The sequence below is a fragment of the Heptranchias perlo genome, chromosome 16 (genome assembly GCF_035084215.1).
Source record: "Heptranchias perlo isolate sHepPer1 chromosome 16, sHepPer1.hap1, whole genome shotgun sequence".
Taxonomy (NCBI): Eukaryota; Metazoa; Chordata; class Chondrichthyes; order Hexanchiformes; family Hexanchidae; genus Heptranchias; species Heptranchias perlo.
The window spans coordinates 24,009,178-24,035,485 of NC_090340.1; the positions used below are offsets into that span (position 1 = coordinate 24,009,178).

General features: G+C 43.2%; 1 protein-coding gene and 1 long non-coding RNA gene across 2 annotated transcripts; one reads left to right on the forward strand and one right to left on the reverse strand.

Annotated features, from left to right (window-relative positions):
* Nucleotides 1-6,346: 6,346 nt before the first annotated feature.
* LOC137333598 (uncharacterized) lies at nucleotides 6,347-11,538 on the reverse strand. The gene is made up of 3 exons (XR_010965935.1): nucleotides 11,385-11,538; nucleotides 9,908-10,133; nucleotides 6,347-6,993 (listed from the first exon to the last, which is right to left on the reverse strand). It is a non-coding gene; the product is annotated as an uncharacterized lncRNA (long non-coding RNA).
* On the forward strand, nucleotides 10,985-24,574 carry LOC137333595 (chymotrypsinogen B-like). Its single transcript, XM_067997818.1, has 7 exons — nucleotides 10,985-11,039; nucleotides 11,133-11,236; nucleotides 12,549-12,628; nucleotides 17,397-17,478; nucleotides 21,537-21,717; nucleotides 22,639-22,778; nucleotides 24,201-24,574. Exons 1-7 carry the CDS (start codon nucleotides 10,988-10,990, stop codon nucleotides 24,360-24,362), a joined length of 801 nt encoding a protein of 266 aa, XP_067853919.1. The 5' UTR covers nucleotides 10,985-10,987; the 3' UTR covers nucleotides 24,363-24,574.
* Nucleotides 24,575-26,308: the final 1,734 nt, after the last annotated feature.

The window sequence follows — 26,308 nt, forward strand, 5'->3', positions numbered from 1 at the left end:
TGAACTCGATCATATTATGATTGCGATTAGATAAATGTTCACACACTGTTAGACTGTTAACTAAATCTGGCTCATTACTCATTATTAAATCTAATATGGCCTGCCCCCTTGTTGGTTCTAGGACATATTATTGCAGAAAGCTGTCCTGAACACACTCAAGAAATTCGAACCTTTCTGACATGAGCTCGTCTACTTATCCCAATCAATATGAAAGTTAAAATCCCCCATTAAAACCACTCTGCCTTTGCTACATGCTTGTCTAGTCTCTGCATTTATACATTCTGCCACTTGACAGTTGCTTCCAGGGGGCCTTTACACACCTCCCACTACGGTCTTAAATCCTTTTCTATTTCTTAATTCTACCCATAAAGTCTCCACTTTCTGCTTACCTCGTTATATTCTCTCTTATCATTGAAGTAATTTCATCCTTAGGCAGTCAGCAGATGTTGTGGCAACTGTGGCATTGACATATTTATTTTTGCCAACGTCAAAAGCAAGCCAGTGGTTTTCCCTGTGGGAATCCCCTGCATTTGTACCTTTTGAATGATGAAGAGGAGAAGAGACGCCAGGTAGGTCCGACTGCATCAGAGGTATTCTGCGCCCACCCACCTGCATGTAGAACCAGAGGTACATGTACCTCATGATGGAGCAGACCCGATGGCACAAATGCATACAAGGCCAACCTAGAAAAGTAGCAGAAGCTGACCAACAGCTTCAGAAAGGAGGTCAAAGCTCCCAAAAAGCTGTCAACTCAAGAATGGTCCTGACTTATGAAAACATGAGCTTTGTACCTTAAGTAGCCTTGGTGTTCCCAACATTCCTTCATTTATATAGGAGGAAGAAAAACATAAATATATGAAAAGTTGAAAGAGGAAATCCAAATGTTGAAGGCACAAAATTGGTGGTGCATTTTTAGAGGTGTCTGGGGGCAGGCTCCCCTGTAGAAATATTAAATTTTTACATTAAAATTGATCCATTATGGTTAATTTTAAGTACTATTATGCTTCACGAGTGATAGATTTTTAATTTAAAAAAGAAAAAGTAGTGAAATTTGGACTTTCAACAGATTAGTCAAACTATCACTTACCCAAAAGTTACCTCAGCAGTCACTCTCCCAAATCTATACCCCACCACCCCAGTTCATAAAGGCACTCTACCCCCTCCAGACACAGGTCACAGAGATATTGTACCCTATCCAATCTCCACCCCATCACAGAGATACTCTCTTCGCAATTGAAAAACTGAGATTGGTAGATTTTTGTTAGGTAAGGGTAATAAGGGATATGGAACCAAGGCAGGTAAATGGAATTGAGATACATATCACCCATGATCTAACTGAATGGCAGAACAGGCTTGAGGGGCTGAATGGCCTACTCCTGTTCCTATGTTCCCAACCTCCCAGTTCATATGCACTCTTTTCCCTCTTCAATTAAATATGGCACTTGTTTCCCCCTCCAACTTGGTTATGCTAATTCTCTTCTTCCACTCTCGCCTGTTCAATCTTGTACTCTTTCCTCCCTCCTCATGCTGGTACTTTTTGTCTCCCCCCATTTCATGTTGGCACTCTCCCATCTCAGTTAATGCTGCCAGTCTCATCCTCCCCATCCCCAAAACACCACTCCCAGCATCAACTTGGCTCAGTGATAGAACTCTCAACTTTAAATGAGGATGTTTGGGTTTGAGTCCCAGCCCAGGACTTGAACACATAATCTAGGCTAACACTTCAGTGCAGTATTAGGGCACTGTCGGAAGTGTCATCTTTCAGGTGAGATGCTAAACCAAGACCCCGTCTGTCTGTTCAGGCAGACATAGACGATCCCATGGCAGTACTTGAAGAAGAGCTAGGAGTTTTCCCAGTGTCCAGGCCAACATCGATCCCTCAACCAGCACTGCCAAAAACAAATTATCTGGTCATTCAACTCATTGCTGTTTGTGGGACCTTACAGTGTACAAATTGGCTGCCACATTTGCCTACATAACAACAGTGACTATACGTCAAAGGTAACTCATTGTTCATAAAGTGCTATGGGGCATTCTAGGGATATGAAAGGTGCTATATAAATGCAAGATCATTCTTTCTTTCTCCTCTCTTCAACCCCAAAGTGCTGCCCTTTTCCGCCAAACACTGCTCCCAACTTTTGCCCTCTCCCCTACATTATACCTATTACCCCATCTCTATACTGACCTCCATTTATCTCCCCCTTCATTGCCATCCATTTCCCCCTTCCTCTTCACCGCCAACACTTACCCCCTCTTCCACTACTTTCTACTTCCCCTTCCCATACACATCTTCCTGTCTCCTTCTTTTGCCTTTCATTTTGCCCCCTCCCCGCCCGTTGCCATCCATTCTGCTCCCTTTCCTTCGACATGTCGTACATTCTGTCCCTTTCATTTCCTCTGGCCATGTATTCAGCAACCTTTTCTCCCTCTGTCATCCATTCCTCCCCCTCTGTTCCCCTTGGCATGCATTCCGCCTGTTCCCTTCCCCTTGAAGTGTAACCTGGTCTGTCCCCTTGGATCCCCTCTCTTGCATTCTGCCCCTCCCTTCATCCCTCCCTTTGGCATCTATTTCCTTCCCCTGTCTCCTACCTGAGTCCAGTGGTGCTGGACAGGTTCTTCCTCTTTAGGCTGCTCCCAGAGCAATTGGCCCAGATTGCTGCCTACATTAACATGAGGCGAAAACTCCCCAGTCTCGCAAGGGTTCCCACCTCCAGCATACACAGTCAACAATCTGGGCCATTAGTGCTGGGAGCAGCACAAAGGGGAGGAGCTAGGCCTACCTGGCCCATTGGTCACTTGACTTGGGAGGGGGACGGAGGGGACCAGATAGTTTCAAATTTGAAGCTTCACCATTTTGGAATATTCAATTGCTTATGTAGTACCTTTTACCAAAGCCATTACATGTAGCTTGCTGACGACAAGTTGGTATGTAAGCAAGGCACATTCAGACAGTCACAGCCTCGGCCAACTTGCTCTCTCAAGCTGGGTAAGCAGACATCTGAGTAGTAAAACAAAGTCATTGAGTGCATAACATAAATTTCAAAGTCTTTATGTTACAAATGTGTGCATGTTTCCATAAATTCCATTTTTTGTGAATTTTTGTGCTTATTAAGGTAAGCGACGATAGAACTAGAAATGAAACATTTTCCCATTTCAGGCAGCTGTTGTCAACATCAAGTACTTCAAGGTCAATTAGAGGATAGATAGAGAATAATGTTCTTTCCACTCTGCCCCAACCTCAGCAAAACACCCACCACTCTGCCAGTGTGACATTTCCTTTTCTGACTCCAACCACCTTTGTGAATGACACTGCCAATCTGTGGAAGTTTTGTATTTGTGCCCAGTAGGAACTGGGTTTAAATTACCCCAAACTAATTCCTTCATCCAATCTGTCCCGGCTGGATTGAAACTCAGGTCCTATTTAGTGAAAAGGCACTATGCCTCCCAATCTTCCGACTGAATTTTTATTTGTGGTGGAAAGAAAGTAACTAGCTTCCAAGTACATTCACTGCTGTATCAAATATGCTATCTGTAACTTCTGACAAATTGAACCTGAATCAACGGTATAGGTCGTCCGAGAGGCCAAGTAGCACAGATGGCAGAAGAATGAAAACTCCCATTAAATGTTCAATTACATACATTCATATAGACAGCAAAAGGGGAGAGAATGAACTCACACACTTAAAAACTAATACATCATACAGCATGCAGAGTACACACTCAGTGTGAACAGTGTAAAATGTTGATTGGTGATTACTGTTCAATTATTTAATATATCAATGATAGGTATGGTATCTATATTATTCTTGAATTGAATGCCTGTTAATTTTGGCTTTAACGGGGTATGGAATTTTTAATTCATATTACCCCATACTGCCTAAGGCACTACAATGAAACCCACCGAGGGATTCTGAAGAGTGTGAGTCAGATCATTCTGGAAATATGTCCACACAACACTGGAGACAGGAGTCACCTCCTTTCAAGCTAAAGAGCTCCAGTTTTAACTCGTAACTCAGTTTTTGAGGGATCAACCTGGTGGCTCGAAGACAGAAATGATAGAAAAAAGATGATACCTAACTCAGAACCTCGGAACTGTATTTGCTTTTAAACATTTACCACATGTCCCATGTACATGCACAAGGTATAAAACATCGATGAAATCGTGCTATACTAGGCTGAAAATCACAATGATAAATACCTGTATCCCACACACACAAGAGCAGGATAAACAACAGGAATTCCAGTGCACAATGGGTAAAAGGCAAAAATTAACTTTTAACTGATTGCACATAGCAAGCAGGTAAGAGAAGGCTATATACTCTTTTAGGCCAAAGGTGCATTATTTGGCCTTACTTGAGGAGCAATGCGGTTTAGGGAGAAATAACAGATACGTTCTTTCCAGATTTGGAGAATGTCTGAGTGACTCCAGCTTCCCTTCCTGTAGTTGTTTCAGGCACTTAGAGGAATGGTACTGGTCAAGACCTGATGGCTGCCTGAATTAAAGGAGTGTTTGTTATAACTGTTCTGGAAAGCGGTCATGGTCATTCATCTCTCTAATAGTGATGAGAAACATCTCCCAGTAAAAGGTTTATGTTATGGTAGGCTTTCGCTGTCTAGATTGCACCCATACAGAGATACAATCTGCTGGCATACACCAACCAGAAAGAAGGAAAAGACTTGCATTTATATAGCACCTTTCACGATCTCAGTATGTCCCAAAGCACCTTACAGCCAATGAAGTACTTTTGAAGTAATGTCACTTTTGTACTGCAGGAAACGCAGCCAATTTGTGCACAGCAAGATCCCACAAACAGAAAATAGATAATGACCAGATAATCTCTTTTAGTGATGTTGGTTGAGGGATAAATATTGGCCAAGATATTGGGGAGAACTCCCCTGCTCTTCTTTAAATAGTTCCATGGGATCTTTTAAGTCCACCTGAAAGGGCAGATTCCATTTAACATCTCATCCAAAAGACGGCACCTCTGACAGTATAGCACTCCCTCAGTACTGCACTGGAGTATCAGCCTAGATTATGTCAAGTTCCTGGAGTGAGACTTGAACCCACAACCTTGTGACTCAGAGGTGAGAGTGATAAAGGCTTCTATTTCCTCAATATGAAGATGGTGTATGAAGACCATAAAATGATCCTACTGGTGACAACAAAATACATGTGATTCCTCATCCACAACCAATCTCACGAGCCTTGTTCATTTGGGCAGGACAATTGACTCAATGCGGATTGTAAGTTTGGCTCTAATTCTCTCCCCTCCCCCACCCCATATGCCCGAACTACAGATACAGACAGGCACACAAATCTCCACAATGTATTTATAGATGAATCTGTGATAAAGATGACTCACTCTGATGGCTCTTTGCAATAAAGGCCATTCAGATTTCCGTGGTGCATTGGTTGCAGCATAACCTCACTATTCAACAGGGTGCCACCCTGACCTGGTGAACAACAGATCAAAGCCCTGACTGGGGATCAATAAGAACACCACAAATTGGTAAGACAGGTTTTTGATCACATTATTGAATGTCATAACGGCTGACAGAATTTCCGTTACCAATTTTACTAATTTCACCTCACCTGTTGCATACTGACATCAGCTGTTGGAAATATGCTGTTATTAATGCTACCAAGGGCTGTTAATCCTTCTTAATAATGACTTCCACGATGATTCGGGCCCGAATGTGACTGAACATGCAAGCTTTATTACAGACACAAGAACAACATTCTAACGCTGTTATACCGAAACAACAGTATTTATATAACAACGTTCTAATACAGTTATATCAAATAAATAAGGATGGTACAGCCTGACCCTCGGACATCTCAAGCTGATCAGACCTGGCTCGTAGGGTATCTGGACCTCCGGCGACCCAAGAAACTGCTTCTAACTGTAGTGGGACAGTGCCTCAGTTTAAATATCTTTCTGAAGCATATTTGCTTCTGGTAGCTTAACGACATTAGTCCCATGATGTCATCTGTCCCAGACATCTTCCCCCAGGGGGCCCATGTTTCCAGATATCCTTCCGATATCCATTCTATGGTGTTAACTGTTATCAATTCTATCTATCTTATGTGGGAGGGACATGCCCTTATCTTTCTGTGTATTTTGATTGTTCGGATGCAGACATTTAAGATGTCTCATCCTGTATATGCCAATCACGAAGATTACCTAATTATCTGAACAAAGCTCCTGCAATTAACATAACAGGATTAGTCTGTGTCCAGGATCTGAGTCTTTGATTATGCTTGGGGCATTTTGTTCTGTTTCTGACAATTGGTCTTGAATGTGTCTGTTTCACACTTCTATTGTCTCTGCAATATTCCCAATCACTTTGCCTGATTGTAAACAATTTTACAACACCAAGTTATAGTCCAACAATTTTATTTTAAAATTCACAAGCTTTCGGAGGCTTCCTCCTTCCTCAGGTGAATGTCAAGAAATCCTCGAACCTCTCGCATTTATAAATCACAGAACAATACCTGGTGATTACAGATAGTCTTTTCAACTGCCCGTTGCCAAGGCAACCAAAGTGTTCAGACAGATAGGTGTTACCTACAGGGCCACCGAATATACAAACGGCCAGAACAAAAAAAAACAGAGAGAGAGGCAGAAACATAGAAACATCCGGAAGGAAAAGACAGCAATTGACCCATTATATTAAAAACAGAAAACTTTTGTTCGCTGGTGGGGTTACGTGTAGCGTGACATGAACCCAAGATCCCAGTTGAGGCCGTCCTCATGGGTGCGGAACTTGGCTATCAATTTCTGCTCGACGATTTTGCGTTGTCGTGTGTCTCGAAGGCCGCCTTGGAGTACGCTTACCCGAAGGTCGGTGGCTGAATGTCCTTGACTGCTGAAGTGTTCCCCGACTGGAAGGGAACCCTCCTGTCTGGCAATTGTTGCGCGGTGTCCGTTCATCCGTTGTCGCAGCGTCTGCATGGTCTCGCCAATGTACCATGCTTTGGGGCATCCTTTCCTGCAACGTATGAGGTAGACAACGTTGGCCGAGTCACACTTTGCCTGATGGCCTGATGTCGGACCTATCATTTCCTATGGAATGCTGGCTCCCTTTGTATTCTCACAGATGCAAGGCCTGCGCTTCGCTTTTCAGACAAGCACCTAAAGCTTTGCAGGATGGGGTCCATGATTATGATTTGGTCTAAAAATCGTATTTCTTACATCAACTAACTTTGGTTTAAAAAATGCATACTGATATTTGCATAGAAAAACTATATAGGACTGAATACAACATAGAATTGATTAAAATGCCAGGGGGCATCAAGTAATGTTGACTTTTCAGTCCAAGCATTATCAAGTAATAAAACATATACAAAAAGAATGAAAAATAGTTTACAAAATAAAAAGTGTGCCCCTTTGGTGTATACTTTGATTGTTACCTTGTAAAGCCCTTGTACTTCTCACTGAGCACCTGCCTGGTACTGTTCATGCCCCTTGTGAATCCCCTCTGGCTGCTGTGTCAGTGGTGGAAGGAATCTCATCCACACTAGATGTGTCAGTGGGGATAAAGGAGGAGTTTCCAGCACTCTCTGACATCTGTGCACCAGGGAAGGAATGTCCTGAACCATATCTATGGAGGCCTAAACATCTTGGTGACTTCCAAGGATACTTTCTTTGGGCATACCATCATCACAGACGAGTCATGTCCTGAGAAGTCTCATCTCATTTGTGATGTCCCAAGCTTTGTATTTTGCAGCTGCTCAAATTAACTTCTGCAAAACCTTTTGCAAATGGCTGCAATTTCCCTCCAATATCTGCAAACATGCTATAGACAGAGCTAAGCGATTCCACAACCAACGGATCAGATCAAAGCTCTGCAGTCCTGCCACATCCAGTCGTGAATGGTGGTGGACAATTAAACAACTAACGGGAGGAGGAGGCTCTGTAAACATCCCCATCCTCAATGATGGCGGAGTCCAGCACATGAGTGCAAAAGACAAGGCTGAAGCGTTTGCAACCATCTTCAGCCAGAAGTGCTGAGTGGATGATCCATCTCAGCCTCCTCCCTATAGCCCCACCATCACAGAAGTCAGTCTTCAGCCAATTCAATTCACTCCACGTGATATCAGGAAACAGCTGAGTGCACTGGATACAGCAAAGGCTATGGGCCCCGTCAACATTCCGGCTGTAGTGCTGAAGACTTGTGCTCCAGAACTAGCTGCGCTTCTAGCCAAGCTGTTTCAGTACAGCGACAACACTGGCATCTACCCGACAATGTGGAAAATTGCCCAGGTATGTCCTGTCCACAAAAAGCAGGACAAATCCAATCTGGCCAATTACCGCCCCATCAGTCTACTCTCAATCATCAGCAAAGTGATAGAAGGTGTCGTCGACAGTGCTATCAAGCGGCACTTACTCACCAATAACCTGCTCACCGATGCCCAGTTTGGGTTCCGCCAGGACCACTCAGCTCCAGATCTCATTACAACCTTGGTCCAAACATGGACAAAAGAGCTGAGTTCCAGAGGTGAGGTGAGAGTGACTGCCCTTGACATCAAGGCAGCATTTGACCGAGTGTGGCACCAAGGAGCCCTAGTAAAACTGAAGTCAACGGGAATCAGGGGGAAAACCTCCAGTGGCTGGAGTCATACCTAGCACAAAGGAAGATGGTAGTGGTTGTTGGAGGCCAATCATCTCATCCCCAGGACATTGCTGCAGGAGTTCCTCAGGGCAGTGTCCTAGGCCCAAACATCTTCAGCTGCTTCATCAATGACCTTCCCTCCATCATAAGGTCAGAAATGGGGATGTTCGCTGATGATTGCACAGTGTTCAGTTCCATTCGCAACCCCTCAAATAATGAAGCAGTCTGAGCCCGCATGCAGTAAGATCTGGACAACATCCAGGCTTGGGCTGATAAGTGGCAAGTAACATTCGTGCCAGACAAGTGCCAGGCAATGACCATCTCTAACAAGAGGAGTCCATCAACATCCTGGGGGTCACCATTGACCAGAAACTTAACTGGACCAGACATATAAATACTGTGGTTACAAGAGTAGGTCAGAGGCTGGGTATTCTGCAGCGAGTGACTCACCTCCTGACTCCCCAAAGCCTTTCCACCATCTACAAGGCACATGTCAGGAGTGTGATGGAATACTCTCCACTTGCCTGGATGAGTGCAGCTCCAACAACATTCAAGAAGCTCGACACCATCCAGGACAAAGCAGCCCACTTGATTGGAACCCCATCCACCACCCTAAATATTCACTCCCTTCACCACCGGCGCACAGTGGCTGCAGTGTGTACCATCCACAGGATGCACTGCAGCAACTCGCCAAGGCTTCTTCGACAGCACCTCCCAAACCCGCGACCTCTACCACCTAGAAGGACAAGAGCAGCAGGCACATGGAAACAACACCACCTGCATATTCCCCTCCAAGTCACACACCATCCCGACTTGGAAATATTTCACCGTTCCTTCATCGTCACTGGGTCCAAATCCTGGAACTCCCTTCCTAACAGCACTGTGGGAGAACCTTCACCACACGGACCGCAGCAGTTCAAGAAGGCGGCTCACCACCACCTTCTCAAGGGCAATTAGGGATGGGCAATAAATGCTGGCCTTGCCAGCGACGCCCACATCCCATGTATGAATAAAAAAAACCCTTGCATTCAGAATTGCTTGGAGAGCTGATCCCCTATCAGGTCAGACCACAATTAGAATGGTTGCCAATACTATTCCAATGTCCATGTGTTGAGAGATCAAATCCATCATGCACTGTCATGTGGTATTCCATGAATCTCAGAGCGAAGGCTTCAGTACTCTCCGACCTCAGAGCCACGTAACTCAGAAACCGACCAAAAGAATTGTGCCTATTCCATGACTACTCCAACACTCTTATTTTGACGACTTTCCCTATGACCTCTCTACTCACCTGCTCCTTCACATGCACCTCAAGTCTACAATGCCTGCAATCTAAAATTGACAGCCGCGTACTCTGTGCCAGACATATTTTCATGTGAGGATGAGACAGTAACATTTATCTGTGCAAGTGTTACAATCTCCATACTGGTTCTTGTAGTTTGATTGTTTTTGTGGCATTGTTTGTGGAACCCTGACTTCTGTGGTTTGTTTTTGAACTGCAGTTGGTCCAGGGTCATCTGTGGAGGGACAGAAAATATCAGATTAAGAGCCTTCATATCCACATCAACAATATCAATAAATTACGTGCATTAAAAGGAAGCTAACATGTTGGCACATTTCCTCCTTGGTCTTTTCTGTGTCATTAAATCCTTGGTGAACCTTGTACTAGCTACTAACGGGCCTGGATATTGTGTTCAACCGTTCAACATCCTCTTTTCTAGGCTCCCCTCCCCCACATGAAGATGCAATAGATTCTTACCCATGGTCCTCCTGGGGATCATTTTTTTCACCATGAGATCTACCTCCTGAACTTAGCCTTTTTCAATTTTTTTTCATTGAGTTGTTATTTCCAAATCAGCTCCTTCATTGGTATTTCTGATTGGTTATTTATCGGGGGTCATTGGCCTCAATTCCAGATCGCCCTGGTACCTCAGTCCAATTACTGATTCTGATGTATGGATGATAATTTAATTTATCATTGAATGCAGTTGGTGGCAAGTTACAACCAAAATACCTTTACAATCACAAGTACAAGTAAAGGGGCCAACGTTTCCTGCTAAACCTTGCTAGTATGCATGCCACAATAGTTGGCCAATCCCCTTTATCCCATAATATGGTGGGGAGAAAGGAGGTCATAAAATCCTTTCATGGTTTTAAACTGCAAATCGACTAGTTTTATATCAAAGAGGCATTTGTTTACGTCACAGATAAGCAACAGAAGCGCCAGTGCTTATGCTGACAGATATTGATCCAATGGAAAGTTCTGGCATTTGCACCTGTTATTTTTCGCTCTTATCCAGCAGAGATAAGTCAGGAATCTATAAAAGCCAGTGTCCTTCAACAAGAAAAACAAAAAAGACAAACGAGAATTATGGCTCTGTTCTGTCTTCTAGCGGGGTTAACCTTTTTGGGTGCTGCTTGCGGTACGTTCCATAGTAAACATGAATATCACTTTCCATTTTACATACTGTTTCTCTTGTGCTTACTCATAATATCTGTTCAACATTTTTACATAGGTTGTGGTGTCCCAATCATCACTCCTGTTGTGTCAGGCCATGCAAGAATTGTAAAAGGTGAGATGGCTGTTTCAGGATCCTGGCCCTGGCAAACTTCCATACAGGTATGTTTATACTACATTCATTGAAACTGCAACACTAGAGAAAGGCTTCTTAGCTGCCCCATAGAGGTCATGAACACACCCCAACCATCCTGTACCAGTGCTGTCTTGTAGGCTGCCCTTAAAGACCAGCACGAACAGTCGCACTTACCAGATGTGTTAAAGGTACAGGGGCTGGATATCTGTAGAGGGTTCTCCTGCCCGTCTGCTGTAATTTCGACAGAAACCCCGGAGAGGTGGCCGTTTTCGTCGCTTTTTCGAGATTTCCACTGATCTTCCACTGTAGTTACCGCAGACGATCGGGAGAACCCCTGCTGGTGAAAATGTTTATTGTTTAAATACAATAAAACCCTGTTCACGTATCAAACCACAGCATAACTGGCATTGACTCCCTCGAACATATCATGAATCATATCAGTGCAGTGCTGATGCTGTGTATCTTGCTCTCCCTATAACCAATGATGCGCCTTAAATGCAGAGCTGTATATCAGATTCTACAAGTAACCAATGTCACCACTGATGAATGGTTCGAGCATTGTAAGTGGAACCTTCACAACACAAACCAGGCAGGAACCAGATCATCTTAAACACAATTGGACAGATTTTCTGATGTTGCGGATCAGCCGCCCGTTATAGAAACCGCCCAATTTTAATTTCCAGACAGCAAGTTTGAAAATCTACTCATTGTTTAAATTTTACCTGCTCTTTATCAGACATAAGGGTGATGTGGCCCTAAATATTAGGTGATTGTATCACCTTAATACTGTTCTTATAATTGGGGCCTGGAAGCCATGTGTGTGAGGTACATTCAGCAATGCAGTTCAATCATACCTGCAGCTCACCTGAAACTAAAACACTATCACTGTGTGTATCACAGTGGCAGAGAACAGCTCGAACAATTTCAGTTTGCATCACCACAATCTCTTCGGTTTCCCAGGTGCTACATTACAACAGTGACCACACTTCAAAGTACTTCATTGGCTGTGAAGCACTTTGGGACGTCCTGAGGTCGTGAAAGGCGCTCTATAAATGCAAGGTCTTTTCTTTCTACTGTGCTGACTCCAGCTGATATATTGCAACTCCAGCTGATATATTGCAACCAGCATTGCACCCCTGCACCCCAACAGAGGTCGCACGAAGGCAGTTTAGGGCACACAAACACTATACAAATTTGATCGGAATTTCATGTCCACACCGGGGTGACTTTGGTAGCAAATTAATGGAGTAACAATAGCATACGCTGCACGTCTTCTTCGAGGACCTGTTTCTGGACAGCTGGCTGCTCGCTGAAGCATTGTTCATTGTTATCTTTCAGGATCGGACCAACTGGCATTTCTGTGGAGGATCTCTGATTAACTCAGAATGGGTCATCACTGCTGCTCAATGCGGTGTGAGGTAACTCGAGTGATATCCTGGACTAGGAATTGTATAGAGAATAGCAGATACGAGAGAGTGCATGACAAGGCAGTAAAGAAGGATTAAAAGGACATCAAAACCCCCAGGAGTGAAAGTCCAGCCTGAATCACAGGATGAAATTATTCCCTTTATTCCTTAATATCTATGTTCAATTTTTTTTACACACAATAAGCTGTAACACATCCGTCTGTGATTCCTTTGTCACCATTTTAACAAAGGAATTGGACTAATGCTTTCGTTAAAACCAAAGGAATTGCATAGTAACATGAGAATCACTGGTGTACTAATGACAACACAGTCTGTTTTCACAGCCTTTGTTTTTACATTATGTCCTTTACCATTTAAATAGTGAAGACTTTTCCTGATTAGAATGGAAAGCCCTTTGCTTTCTTAAACCAACTGGGGGAGGAATGAAAAGGTTTCGCTTTCATCTTCTCTTCCCCCTCCCCCACTTCTTCCACTCCAATGCCCCCCACCCAAGCACCTGTGCTTTTCTCTCCACTCCCTCCTTTCACGTCTTACCGTTCCCATTCTCCATCTCCCCATACTGAGCTGTCCCCACTGCGAAACCCCCTCGAAAAGCACTGAAAGGGGAGGGGTGGCTTTTGTCACCTTGGGAAGGGGGCTGGGTGCTTAGGAACCTCGTCAGGTTAAGATTCAGAGGATTGGTCACAGTGAAGAGGTACAGGAATGCTGAGTGGGTCCATTCACGACTGGGAGATGGCAGCAGCGGGAGGGGCTCAGCAGCATCTATTTTAAATGATACAAGTTCCCTGGGCCATGCTTGTAGAGTGCAGAGGGAACTCATACTCATCGGTACCCTGCTCCTTCCCACCCCCACTTGCTCTGAGCACTTAAAGTTCTGGCTCTCACCGCGCCGGCTCCCCCGCCCACACCCAGAACCCGTGCCTTTCCCACTGCATCCTAGAAAACCACCTATTGCCTTGGCTTTGGTCAGCAGCATCCTCCTCCACAACCCTCACCAACATCACCAGCGCACACGGTCCCTGCATTCCCCCTATTGCTACACGCAGTTCTCCAACCTAGCTGCAGCTTGTAGCATTTTCCCTACCGTCACCCTCTGTAACATGGGCGTTTTAAAGAAATAAAACAGCTAAAAGATAAAATGAACATATATGTAATAGTGATCAAGGCCACTGATGCACAGATTCTACATAAATGTGACCGTAATCATAGAGTTCGAGCCCAAAAAATCACTAAAACGCCCACTAAAACTCTAATAACAAAATGTACTTTTTGGTACATTACACGGCATGAAACGGCGGATCCACCAACTCACTGTGAGCTGTGTCACGAAAGATCAGCTCTTATTATCAAACTATTTGAAGTTTAATACCTGTATCTTTTTGAAATAGATTGGAATAGTCCCTTTTTGACAACAAATAAACCGGCTGCTCCGAAGTATTGAGAACTTTTTAAAGTCCGATCGTTCGCAGCTGAGATTGCAAAAGTGTTTTTCTATCACTGCACAAATATCAAAGACCTGGGAAAAACTACACTAGGCCCTGGCATCCAGCCCAAAAATAAAGCGGGGTTCTGTAGCAATTTGTTTTCGAATTCCGTAGCCGAAATGGTAAACAACGCTGTTCCAGAAATTGCTGTTGGTGCTATTCACAGGTAAACGGCGAGTTACGAAGTTGCTGAGAGAATTTACTGGTTTACTCGTGATATTGCTGTTTTCAGTCTGTGGGCTAAAGTGCGGACTTCTTGTCCCACTCAGTGAAAAGGGAGCAGCATTAATCCTCTAAATCAGCTGTGAACTGCAACTGGGAGCCACCTGAATAACACCGTGATTTGTAACATCCTGGTTATCCAGTTGCATACCAATGCCCCCGTTGCAAGGTGAAGTTATGGAGCGTGCAAGAGACAGCAATGATTTCAGAAACCCTGGGGCTTTGTTCGGTGAGACTGCCCAAGTCAGCCCAGGCGTGAAATTTCAAGATACCGATGGTACGCGAGATAATAATCCTGGTCGTAGCATGAGCTTCGTTGCACGGGTATCATGAAACCAATGCTATACAGGGTGAGTTTGGTTTCCCTGCTGTCACCCTTCATGTTCCTTCAAAGAGGGGAGGCGCAAATGATAGACTTAAAATGAAGGGATTGTGAGAGCTTCCAGAGAAGCGAGCATTGATCCGCATGATTCTGCGCTGGTGATCACACATCGTGTCCACACTGAGAACAAAAAACACCTCCCCCCATCCCTTTCAGGTCCTATGGGCTATAGCACTGTGCCTAGGGGCCCAAATGACAATGTGGGTGCATGATGTGGAGATGCCGGTGATGGACTGGGGTTGACATTTGTAAACAATTTTACAACACCAAGTTATAGTCCAGCAATTTTATTTTAAATTCACAAGCTTTCGGAGGCTTCCTCCTTCGTCAGGTGAACGATTTTCACATCGTTCACCTGACGAAGGAGGAAGCCTCCGAAAGCTTGTGAATTTAAAATAAAATTGCTGGACTATAACTTGGTGTTGTAAAATTGTTTACAAATGTGGGTGCAGGCGGTGACCCTCTGGACTCTGGGAAAGCCAGCCGTTTTTCAGAATTGTGTCGCCCTTACATGACGCTGCAGTTGGTCAGCAGTAAAGGAGATGAAGCCATCAGCCCTGCTGAATAATACATCTGTAACCTCCTTGATGTAGCCGTGTGCAGCAAACTGCCTGACACTGTAGGTATTCCCATTGCTAGCTTAGTTCACCAATGTCCTTTAGGGAAGGAACCCTGCCTTCCTTACTCAGTCAGGCCTATAGATGACTCCAGTCCCACACAAACGTGGTTGACTCTAAATTGCCCTCTGAAGTGGCCTAGCAAGCCACTCAGTTGTACCAAACTGCTAGAAGGCCCAGCACCACCTTCTTGCCATTGACGACCACATCCCAAGAATGAATTTTAAAAAAAGAATCCCAAGCACAAAAATAGAAGACCATGTTGATTTTGCTGAACACTGGCAATGCTGTACAGATGTCACATGTTGCACGGAGGTCTTTTTGAAGGACATTGCATAGAACCGTCACAGTCCCCCCTGCAAAATCCTACCTTCCTTAAGCATATTTTTACCATCATTACCAGGTAGCTCGGCCTGATACAGAAAATGCGAAGTGGCAGGACTTCACTGTATACTACACATGTCAGCTGACCTCACACCTGCTCTTTCCTGTTCTTGCTGGCCCTCTTCTGCCAAGTCCAGTGCTGAATGCAGTCCCTATAGTGGCCAGAAACGCAGAAAGTGAAAAGAAAATTTCAACCTACTCTTTAAATGAAGACTCCAGCCTTTATGCCTGATCCATCTGGGCAAGATGAAAACATCGCACCCGCAATACGTAACTGCACCAAAGTGGGGCAGGTACCTCATTACTATCCAGTCTAGCCCCTGAATTACTTTAACACCCAATTTGACCACATGTGCACTCACACATCTTTTCATCCCTCCGGGAATATCCTTCATGTCAGGAATTGTACGTCAGCGTGTGCTGCACATCCCTCCTGACACTGCTGGCCCCAATCATTGCTGGTATAATGGATTCTGCCAACAGCAATTTAGAAATTGCTAGACTGTCACATTTAACAAAAAGAGAGCTCACTTAAGCTACATTGTTTAAAAAAAACGGTATCAGGGACTAATACCCCATTGAGTACAACTGGCAGCGGAATGGCACGGCTCAGTTTCTGTGATCAGAAAGTGTTGATTTGCTGTAGTTCTTTCCACCATTTGGAGATTGCAAACCTGAGCTATCAGAACAGGAAGGAGGTAGCTAGCATTAGTGTGGGCACCACAGAGATCTCATGTAGATTGGTCAGAAGTGGCACATACCTCTCCATCCCCTACTGCTACCATCTTGCACCGTTGCTGGAATCGCTAGTAGAAGATGCTTTCCCAAAGTTTTAACATAAAAGAGAATCATTTCAACAAAGAGGGCATATCTGACAGCACAAATTACAGGTGCTGCATGGAGATCAGTGGGGTTTTTAGAAAAAGGAACAATAAAGAACAGAGGGATTCTGCTATTTGATGTGTGAGGAAGCCTGAAGAGTACAGCTTCAGTTATAGACAGCTCTGGGGAAGAAGAGAAAGAGCAGGTGGATCACCTATTATACACAGATAGACATAGGGTCACAAATATCAGTAGGAAATTAAAGAAAGAGCAAGACAACAAAGCAGTCAGACAATACCTTCCCTCCATCCCTCATGGATTACCAGGAGCTAGTCGTAGCTTCATGTAATGTTTCATAACTAGAACTTAGAGAAACCATTAAAAGAACGGCTAAAGCCTATTCTTTGGAAAGTCTAGTAGAGATATTTTAAAAATTCATTCTTGGGATATGGGCATCGTTGGCAAGGTCAGCATTTATTGCCCATCGCTAGTTGCTCTCGAACAGGTGGTGGTGATCCTTCTTGAATTGCTGCAGTCTATGTGGTGAACATACTCCCGCAGTGCTGTTAGGTAGGGTGTTCCAGGATTTTGACCCAGCGATGGTGAAGGAATGGCAATGTATGTCCATTTTGGGGTAGTGTGCGAATTGGAGGGGAACTTGGAGGTGACGGTGTTCCCATGCATCTGCTGCGCTTGTCCTTCTAGGTGATAGCGGTCATGGGTTTGAGAGGTGCTGTCGAAGAAGCACAGCGACAAAGTAGCTACCACCTGCTAGAAAGTTTGTAAGTAGAAAGATAAGAGCACCTGGAAGGTAGTGGTGACATTTTCTGCTGCTTGTTATGTTTCAGAGCACATGACCATCGGGTAATCCTTGGGACATCCAACAGAAAGTCAAAATCAGAGGAAACACAAGTAATTGAAATCAGCATGGTAGGTAGGAGCTGTTGAGCATTCATCTACAATGTTTCTCTAACCGTGACAACATGATCACAAAAAATCCTCACATAAGATCACAAGTTAAATAATAGATGGTGCATCGTAGCCCATCCATAAAGGACAAACCTACAATTTCCTCATTGCATCCAATCATTCCTTTAAAAAAATCCCATGGTCCTTGCCTCCACTACCCTGATATGTGGCCCGTGAAGAGCTAATTATTTTTCTGACTATTGACAGCACAGCACATAAAAGAAATTTGGACACAAGATAGGTTTGCATAAATTCTCATCATATACATCTTTATTTGTAGATTTTAGTCACGAACATTATTGAACATAAAGAATAGGATAAGAACAAGAAAAGACCATTTGGCCCATCAAAACTCCCAACTCTCTCTCTCCTTATAGCATTCAGCTCTGAACATCCCTAAAATTTTTGTCTCCACTAGTCTACCTTGCAGACTATTCCAAAGATATGTATCAGTATTGTAAAATATTTATTACCACTTCCTTGTGTATATGAGTTTGATATAAATGCAGGTTGTATACTCACACAGCCAAACAGATCAGAAAGATGAACACATGGCTAAAGGAGTGGTGTGGGAAGGAGGGGTTCCATTTCACGGGACACTGGCACCAGTACTGGGACAGGAGGGAGCTGTATGGTTGGGACAGACTGCACCTGAACTGAGCTGGAACCAAGGTCCTCGCGGAAAGGATAAATAGGGTGGTAAAAAGGACTTTAAACTAATAAATGGGGGGAGGGCTCAGGCAAAAACGGTAGTAAAAATGATAGTTGAGAGATAAAAAGAAAGGGATAAGAGCAGAGTTCAGGTCACAAACAATGATATAGATACTCCAGGTGAACGCAATACTAAAATAACTAAAGTAGTTACAGCAGAACTGACAAATAAGAAACCTGTTAAGTTAAACGGTGTGAGAAAGACAGCATCACGGCAGAAGGACGGGTTAGGGTCTCTTGCCCAAATAAGAGTTTTATATACTAAATTGAATGAATTAGAGGCCCAAATACACCTCAGAAGGTAGGACATAGTGGCCATTACTGAGACATGGCTGCAAGCTGGTCATGATTGGGAGTTAAATATTCCAGGTTATAAGGTCTTTAGAAAGGATAGGGAAACTGGAAGAGGAGGAGGGGTAGCCTTATTGATTAAAGATACTATTACGACATTAGTAAGAGAGGATATAGGTAAGGGAAAGCAATCAACAGAGACTTTATGGTTAGAATTGAGCAATAAGAGAGGACTTAAAACTGTAATGGATGTTGTCTACAAGCCTCATGATGGCAGCAATGAAGTGGCAGAATGTATTAATTCAGAGGTTGGGGAGGCTTGTAACAAAAGAAGAGTTGTTTTAATGGGAGCCTTTAATTTTCATATAGATTGGGAACAGCAGAGTGGCTCAAGTCAGAAAGGTAGTGAATTTCTTGAGTGCATTCAAGATAGTTTTCTGGAGCAATATGTTCTTGAACCAACAAGAGGGCAGGCCATACTAGATTTAGTAATGAGTAATGAACCAGACTTAGATAAATGTTCCCTTATTGTTAGATTAACTAACAGTGATCATAATAAGATCGAATTGAATGTTAGGTTTGAAGAGGAGAAACGTAACACAGTTACTAAAATTATAGGTTTTGGTAAGGCTAACTTTAATGGCATGAGACAGAGACTGAAGACAGCAAACTGGTCAAAACTGTTATCGGGTAAAACTACAGATGAACAGTGGGACGTGTTCAAAAAAGAATTTAGCTTAATACAGGACCAATATATACCCCTAAGGGGCAAGAGGTCTACTTCCCAAATAAAACAGCCCATGGTCGACAAAACAGGTGAGATAACATAAAACTAAAGGAAAGAATATACAAAAGTCAAAGAATAATGTAGATCTAGGAAACTGGGAGAGTTATAAAGAACAGCAAAGGAAGACTAAAAAGATAGCAAGAGCTGCAAAAGGGGAATATGAGAAAAGCTTGTGACAGATATCAAGATTAACATAAGTTTTTACAATTATATTAGACAAAAAAAGGTAGTGTGGGTCCCATAAAAACAGATTCGGGTAATATTGCAAATGAAAATAAGGAAATGGCAGACTTGTTGAATAATTACTTTGTGTCAGTCTTCACAGTAGAGGAAGAGGATAATATACCTTACATTCCAGGGAAACTAATAATGAATCAAGGACTAGAATTCACTAAAATTAACATAAGCAAGAAAACAGTATTAGAAAAAATAATGGCACTAAAGACTCCAGGACCTTAAGATCTCCAGAATTTTAAAGGAAGTAGCTGAGGAAATTGCTGATGCTTTAGTCATTATCTTCCAAAGCTCTCTCGATTCAGGAATTGTCCCTTTAGATTGGAAAACTCAAATGTAACTCTATCATTTAAGAAAGGTAAGAGAGAGAAACCAGGAAATTATAGACCTGTTAGTCTAACATCTGTTCTAGGGAAGTAATTGGAATCTATAATTAAGGTCAGTGTGTCTGAGCACTTAAGAGAAATTTGAGCTGATTAGAGAGAGCCAACATGGATTTGCAATGGGTAGGTCATGTCTAATGAACCTAATTGACATTTTTGAGGAAGTAACTAAAGCAGAAGGCAGAGGAAAGCCTATGGATGTAGTTTATATGGACTTCCAAATGGCATTCGATAAGGTTCCACATATGATCATGTTAGCTAAAATTAAAGCTCATGGAATTGAAGGCAAATTATTGACTTGGTTAGGAGATTGGTTAGGCGGTAGAAAACAGAGAGTAGGAATAATAGGTATGTACTCGAATTAGAAGGAAGTGACTAGTGGTGTCCCACAAGGATCTGTGCTGGGATCTGAACTATTCGCTATATTTATTAATGACTTAGATAACAAAATAGGGAGACATATATCTAAGTTTGTCAATGGCACAGATTGGTAGCATAGTAAGAAGTGTAGATGGGAGCATAAAATTGTAAAGAGACATTGATAGATTAAGTGAGTGGGCAAAACTGTGGCAGATGGATTTCAGCACAGGTAAGTGTAAGGACATCCATTTTGGACCAAGAAAGGTCAGATCCGAATATTTTTTAAATGGTGAAAAGCTAGGAACAGTGGACATCCAAAGAGATTATGGAATCCATGTACACAGATCACTAAAATGTAGTGGTCAGGAAGAAAAAATAATCAAAAAGGCTAATGGAATGTTAGGCTTAAAATCTAGAGGACTAGAATATAAAGGGGAGGAAGTCTTGCTACAGCTATACAAAGCCCTGGTTAGACCACATCTGGAGTACCGTGTACAGTTCTGGTCACCGCACCTTAGAAAGAATATATTGGCCTTGGAAGGAGAGCAGCGCAGATTCACCAGAATATTACTAGGGCTCCACGGGTTAAATTATGAGGAGAGATTAGAAACTAGGTTTGTATTTCCTGGAATATAGAAGGTTAAGGGGTGATTTGATTGATTTAGGATTTTGAAAGGAATTGATAGGGTAGAGAGAAACTTTTTTCACTGGTGGGGGAGTTTGGGACAAGGCTTAAAATCTGAGCCAGTCAATTCAGGAGAGAAGTTAGGAAACACTTCTTCACGCAAAGGGTAGTAGAAGTGTGGAACTCTCTCCCTCAAAAAGCAGTAGATGCCAGCTCAATTAATAATTTTAAATCTGAGATCAATAGATTTTTGCTAGCCAAGGATATTAATGGATACGGAGGCAAGGTGGTAAATGGAGTTAGGATACAGATCAGCCATGATCTCATTGAATGGCAGAACAGGCTCAAGGGGCTGAATGGCCTACTCCTGTCCTATGTTCCTATGGTATGAATAAATCATAAGAAACAGCAAATGAAAAAGGACAAAATGATAAGTACCTTTGGTCTTGAAGTGATGTCATGAAATATTAGCATAAAAACATGTTCTTGTGGAGTTCCTTTGTCACTATTTTAACTGAGATATTTAGTTGGTGCTTCTGTTAAAACAGCAGATGTTCGAGTAGTATAATGTCGAGAACTTTGTTTCTGGATTTCTGAATGAAATGGTTGATGTTCATTACTTTTGCAGGTAATCACTCATCCAGATTACAGCCGAGATACTCTAAACAATGACGTTGCATTGTTAAAGCTGGCGAGTCCTGCTAAACTGACTGCCCGAGTGCTCCCAGTCTGCCTCCCTACAGCGACAGATGACTTCCCACCAGGATTGCTCTGCGAGACAACCGGATGGGGTTTGACAAATCCCAATGGTATAGTTAATGAAAGGAGATTGAGAGTGTGCCCTTACAAAAAAAACCCTAATATTTTTTAATTCCGAATCATACCAATTTAGTGACAGCTTTTTATAATTACTTGCAGAATTTACTTTTGTTGTCCTTGAGAAGCTGAGCCGGGTAAGGCAATGAGTAGTTGAGGTGGTTAAGGTACTGAGTAGATGAGCCGGGTAAGGCAGTGAGAAGTTGAGCCAGTTAAGGCAATGAGTAGTTGAACTGGTTGAAGGCAGTAAGTAGCTGAACCAGTTGAGGCCGTGAGAAGCTGAGCCGATTAAAGTACTGAGTAGTAAAGCTGGTTAAGGCAGTGAGTAACTTAGCTGGATATGGCAGTGAGTAGCTGAGTTGGTTAAGGCAGTGAGTAGCTTAGCTGGCTAAGGCAGTGAGTAGATGAGCTGGTTAAGGCTGTAAGTGGTTGAGTTGATTATGGCAGTGAGTAGATGAGCTGGTTGAGGCAGTGAGTAGATGAGCTGGTTGAGGCAGTGAGTTGTTGAGCTGGTTAAGGCAGTGAGTAGATGAGCTGGTTAAGGCAGTGAGTAGCTGAGTCGTACAGACCAAGAAGATCCCAGTTTTGATTCACAGCCTGTGCTGAATTAGCTGATTTCATCGAGTGGTCAAGGTGCCAATATTGGCCTCAGCACCCTTAGGTTTGGGAGAGGAAAAATCAGCCAGAGTTCCTGCCCCTGAACAGCAGCCACGGTGGGAAGTATGCTTGGTTGTGACGCCATTTGCAGTTAAGTAGCCTGCCTTGGCTCACATGTGGAGACCGCCCACCCAAGCGAGGTACCAGAGAGTGATCGCTGCCCATCAAACTGTACCTCAGCAAGGAGTGAATGGCGTCTGGTGACAAATAGGGAATTGGCAGAAAAATGCTTCTAATGTTTTTTTCCTGTTTTTCAGCACTTTTACTGCCAGTGAAACTACATCAGGCAGAACTTCCTATTGTTTCAAATGTGGACTGTCAACAGTACTGGGGCACTGTGCAATTAGTCACCGCGTCCATGATTTGTACTGGAGGTGCTGCAGCAACTTCCTGCCTGGTATGGTTGAAATGTCATCACTTCTAATGGTTTAGTCACCAACCCCTGTTTACCCGACAGACCAGGAGTAGAAACTAGGTTTGACTTTTTTTTCCCCCAAATCCAAAACTGGGCAGAAGCCAGAATTGTGGCAGGATCTTGGGTTGAGTTCTGATGTTTGTTTAAAGAAAGCCTCCATAACAATAATCAGTAAGTCCTCCCAATCATGAGACAGAGGCAGACAAAGTAGGCTTTTGAGAAAGTAGGACCTTGAGTGCCTGGCTTTTATTTCAAATATTTCCAGACAGCCCAATATCTATCCAAAACTGGAGAGGTGCCAACCCTGGTAGAAACTAAATACCTTTAGTCAAAGGGTCTCTACAGTTCTTTGCAGACTTTACTGGTCAGCCTCAAGAATCCAGTTTCACCATTGCCATAACGCATGCAGCTATTTTAGTAGTATAAAAAGTCAGCCAGCTTGCAAACCCATTGAGATTAATTGGGGCTAAGCTGAAATAACAATCAAATGCCTATCTCCATCCAGTTAAGAATATTTAGTAAAATCAGGCATCTTATTCAGTTATAATTCATCAATATTTTATGTGATCTAGAAATGTTATCCACCAAAAAGAGTGCAACCTTCCCTTTACCTTGTACCTCTCCTTCAAACATGCCAGCTGGTAATAGAATTAGTATCCTCGTGGCGCATGATAGATTGTTTACTGATTCCTGGGTTTTTAAGTAACATTCACTTAATAAAAGGCATTATAAAACACTCCAAATAGAGGATGCTAGATGGTAGGTATTGTATCTGCTGTTGTTTATTGATGAGTTTTACTACAGACCTTTGTAAAGTCACAGTAATAGTAAAAGGCTGGAGGAAAGTCAGTTTTACTCACCTCTTCCACTTACACCATTTTAATTTGTGTTTTAAAACTTTGTTTAGATCCCAGTGCCACATAACACTTCTAATTGGGGAAGAGGGAAAGAGGATGTGGGGAAGAGCAGGCAGGTTTCTCCCAGGCCAATGTTTCTGTTACCAGCTTCTGGGAGATGTACGAGGGCAGCATGGATTGGCCTAACATTTGACTGCCTTCCCTCCCCCACCCCTGAGCAGAAGCAGCTCAGTTCCACTCGGCATCTCCCCCCAACAATCTGCCTGAGATATGGAACTCACCATATTGGCAACAGCATTTCCCACCACTCTATGGAGACCTGCGTTACCAAATGTAAGAATGAGGTTGAGATGCACTGTTGGGACAAAGTAGAGGGAGCTTTACTCTGCTTCTGGCCATGATGTACTTTACCTGGTGTGCTTAATGCTAATACTGGGTAACAAAAGTAATTCCATTTCCAACACTGACATCCTTCATCCTGATCAGCACAAAGATTCACAGAAGAAAAATTTGTAAACATCTGACTAATTGACTCTTTTAATTGCAGGGTGACTCTGGTAATCCTCTTGTCTGTCAGAAGAATAATGCCTGGTACCTGGTTGGCATTGTTTCTTGGGGAAGTGAATGGTGTGACGTAAATACCCCAACAGTCTATGCTCGTGTGACCAAGGCTCAGCCTTGGATCGATCAGACGATAGCAACTAATTGATTCTGTGTAAGATGATGTAAACTGAATTCTGCTAATCTGACTGCACTATAGATTCCCTGTTTCAAAGGTGCTCTGTACAGTTCAATAGAGAGCATAGGTCTACAGAACTTACATGTATAATGTTTAATAAAGAATATAAACCAATGGAACTTACTGTAATCCCTATGAATGGAGTTTTTTGAATGAAATGTATATGTCCAACTGTAATAAATGTACAGGCAAAAAAATGACAGAATTCAGTTCTTCACATAAGAAGATAGAAAATAACAATTAAAACTGTGTTTTAAAACTGCAGCAACCAACAATTTGAAAAGTTATATTTCTATTTTTTCCCCACCCAAACGAGAATTATTTTGAATAAACAGTGAAATTACTTGTTTTAACAAAGTTGTACAAATGTTTGCACACTTCTCAGGTCATAGCACTATACAGAATACACACTACATTACAGGCTACACCATACATACACAGGCATTTAGATTGAGGGCTTTATACACATTTGGACAGGGTGGCTCATTGAAGGGCCAGGCCATTGCATGGCAGGATAGGGTTTTTATTAAGGAGGTACTGCAATGTGTTTTATGTTTTTGTAATCTCAAAGATGTTTACAATCACCTGCTGGTCCCACTCAACAGCTTTTATAGACTCCAGCATGAGTACAAACTAAGTCCACCTCAGTAAATCACAAGGCATTTTTACCTTGGTGCAAAAGGTGCAGGGAGAGGGACCATGAACTGGATACCCAAGTCCTGCTCTCATGGTTTTACTTTACGGTGTGCTGGTGGCTGCTCTTTGGCCTGTTGGAAGGCCAATAGCAGAGGCTGCTTCTAATGGTTCTCCTTGGAACTCACAAAAAATCTGGTGCTGGGTGCTATCAGAGGCTCATTTATGTCGTTGGGTGGCAGCAACAGTACCGTGTGCTGGATTTCAACAGAACACTATCAATAACGACAACTTGCATTTATATAGTGCCTTTAACATATAAAAATGTCCCAAGGCACTTCACAAAAGCTTAATCAGACAAAAATTGACACCAAGTAACAGAAGGAGATATTAGGAGGGGTGACTAAAACATTGGTCAAAGTGGTGGGTTATAAGGAAGATTTTAAAGGAGGAGAGGGAAGTGGAGAGGTTTAGGGAGGGCATTCCAGAGCTTAGGGCCGAGACGGCTGAAGGCACAGCCACCAATGGTGCGGCGAATGGAGTTGGGGTTGAACAAGAGGCCAGAGTTGGTAGAATGCAGAATTCTCGGAGGGTTGTAGGGCAGGAGGAGATTGCAGAGATAGGGAGCGGCGATGTCATAAAGGAATTTCAACAAAAAGATGAGAATTATAAATTGGAGGCATTGGGGAACTGGGAACCAATGCAGATCAGCAAACACAAGGGTGATGGGTGGGCAGGACTTGGTGTGGGTTAGGATATGGGCAGCAGATTTTGAATGAGCTGAAGTTTGTGGAGCGTGGAGGATGGGAGCCAGGAGAGCAATGGAACAGTTGAGCTGGGGGGGGACAAAGGCATGGATGAGAGTTTCAGTAACAGATGGACTGAGGCAGGGCCAGAGACAGGTCATGTTGTAAAGGTGGAAGTTGGCGGTCTTTGTGATGGAGAGGACATAGGGTCAGCTTAGCTCAGGGTCACATAGGATGCCGAGGTTGCAAACAGTCCGATTCAACCTGAGAGTGTGACCAAGGAGGGGGATAGAATCGGTGGCAAGGGAACGGAGTTTGTGGCCAGGCAGAAGACAATGGCTTCAGTCTTCCCAATGCTTAATTGGAGGAAATTGCGGCTCATCCAGGATGTCAGACAAACTGTCTGACAGCACAGAGGCAGTGGAGGGTACAGAGAACGGTAGTGAAGTGGTAGAACTGGGTGTTGTCATGTGGAACCTAACTCCATGTATAAAAGTAACTTCATGCCTCAAAGACAAAAATCCCTTCCTCAGCTGC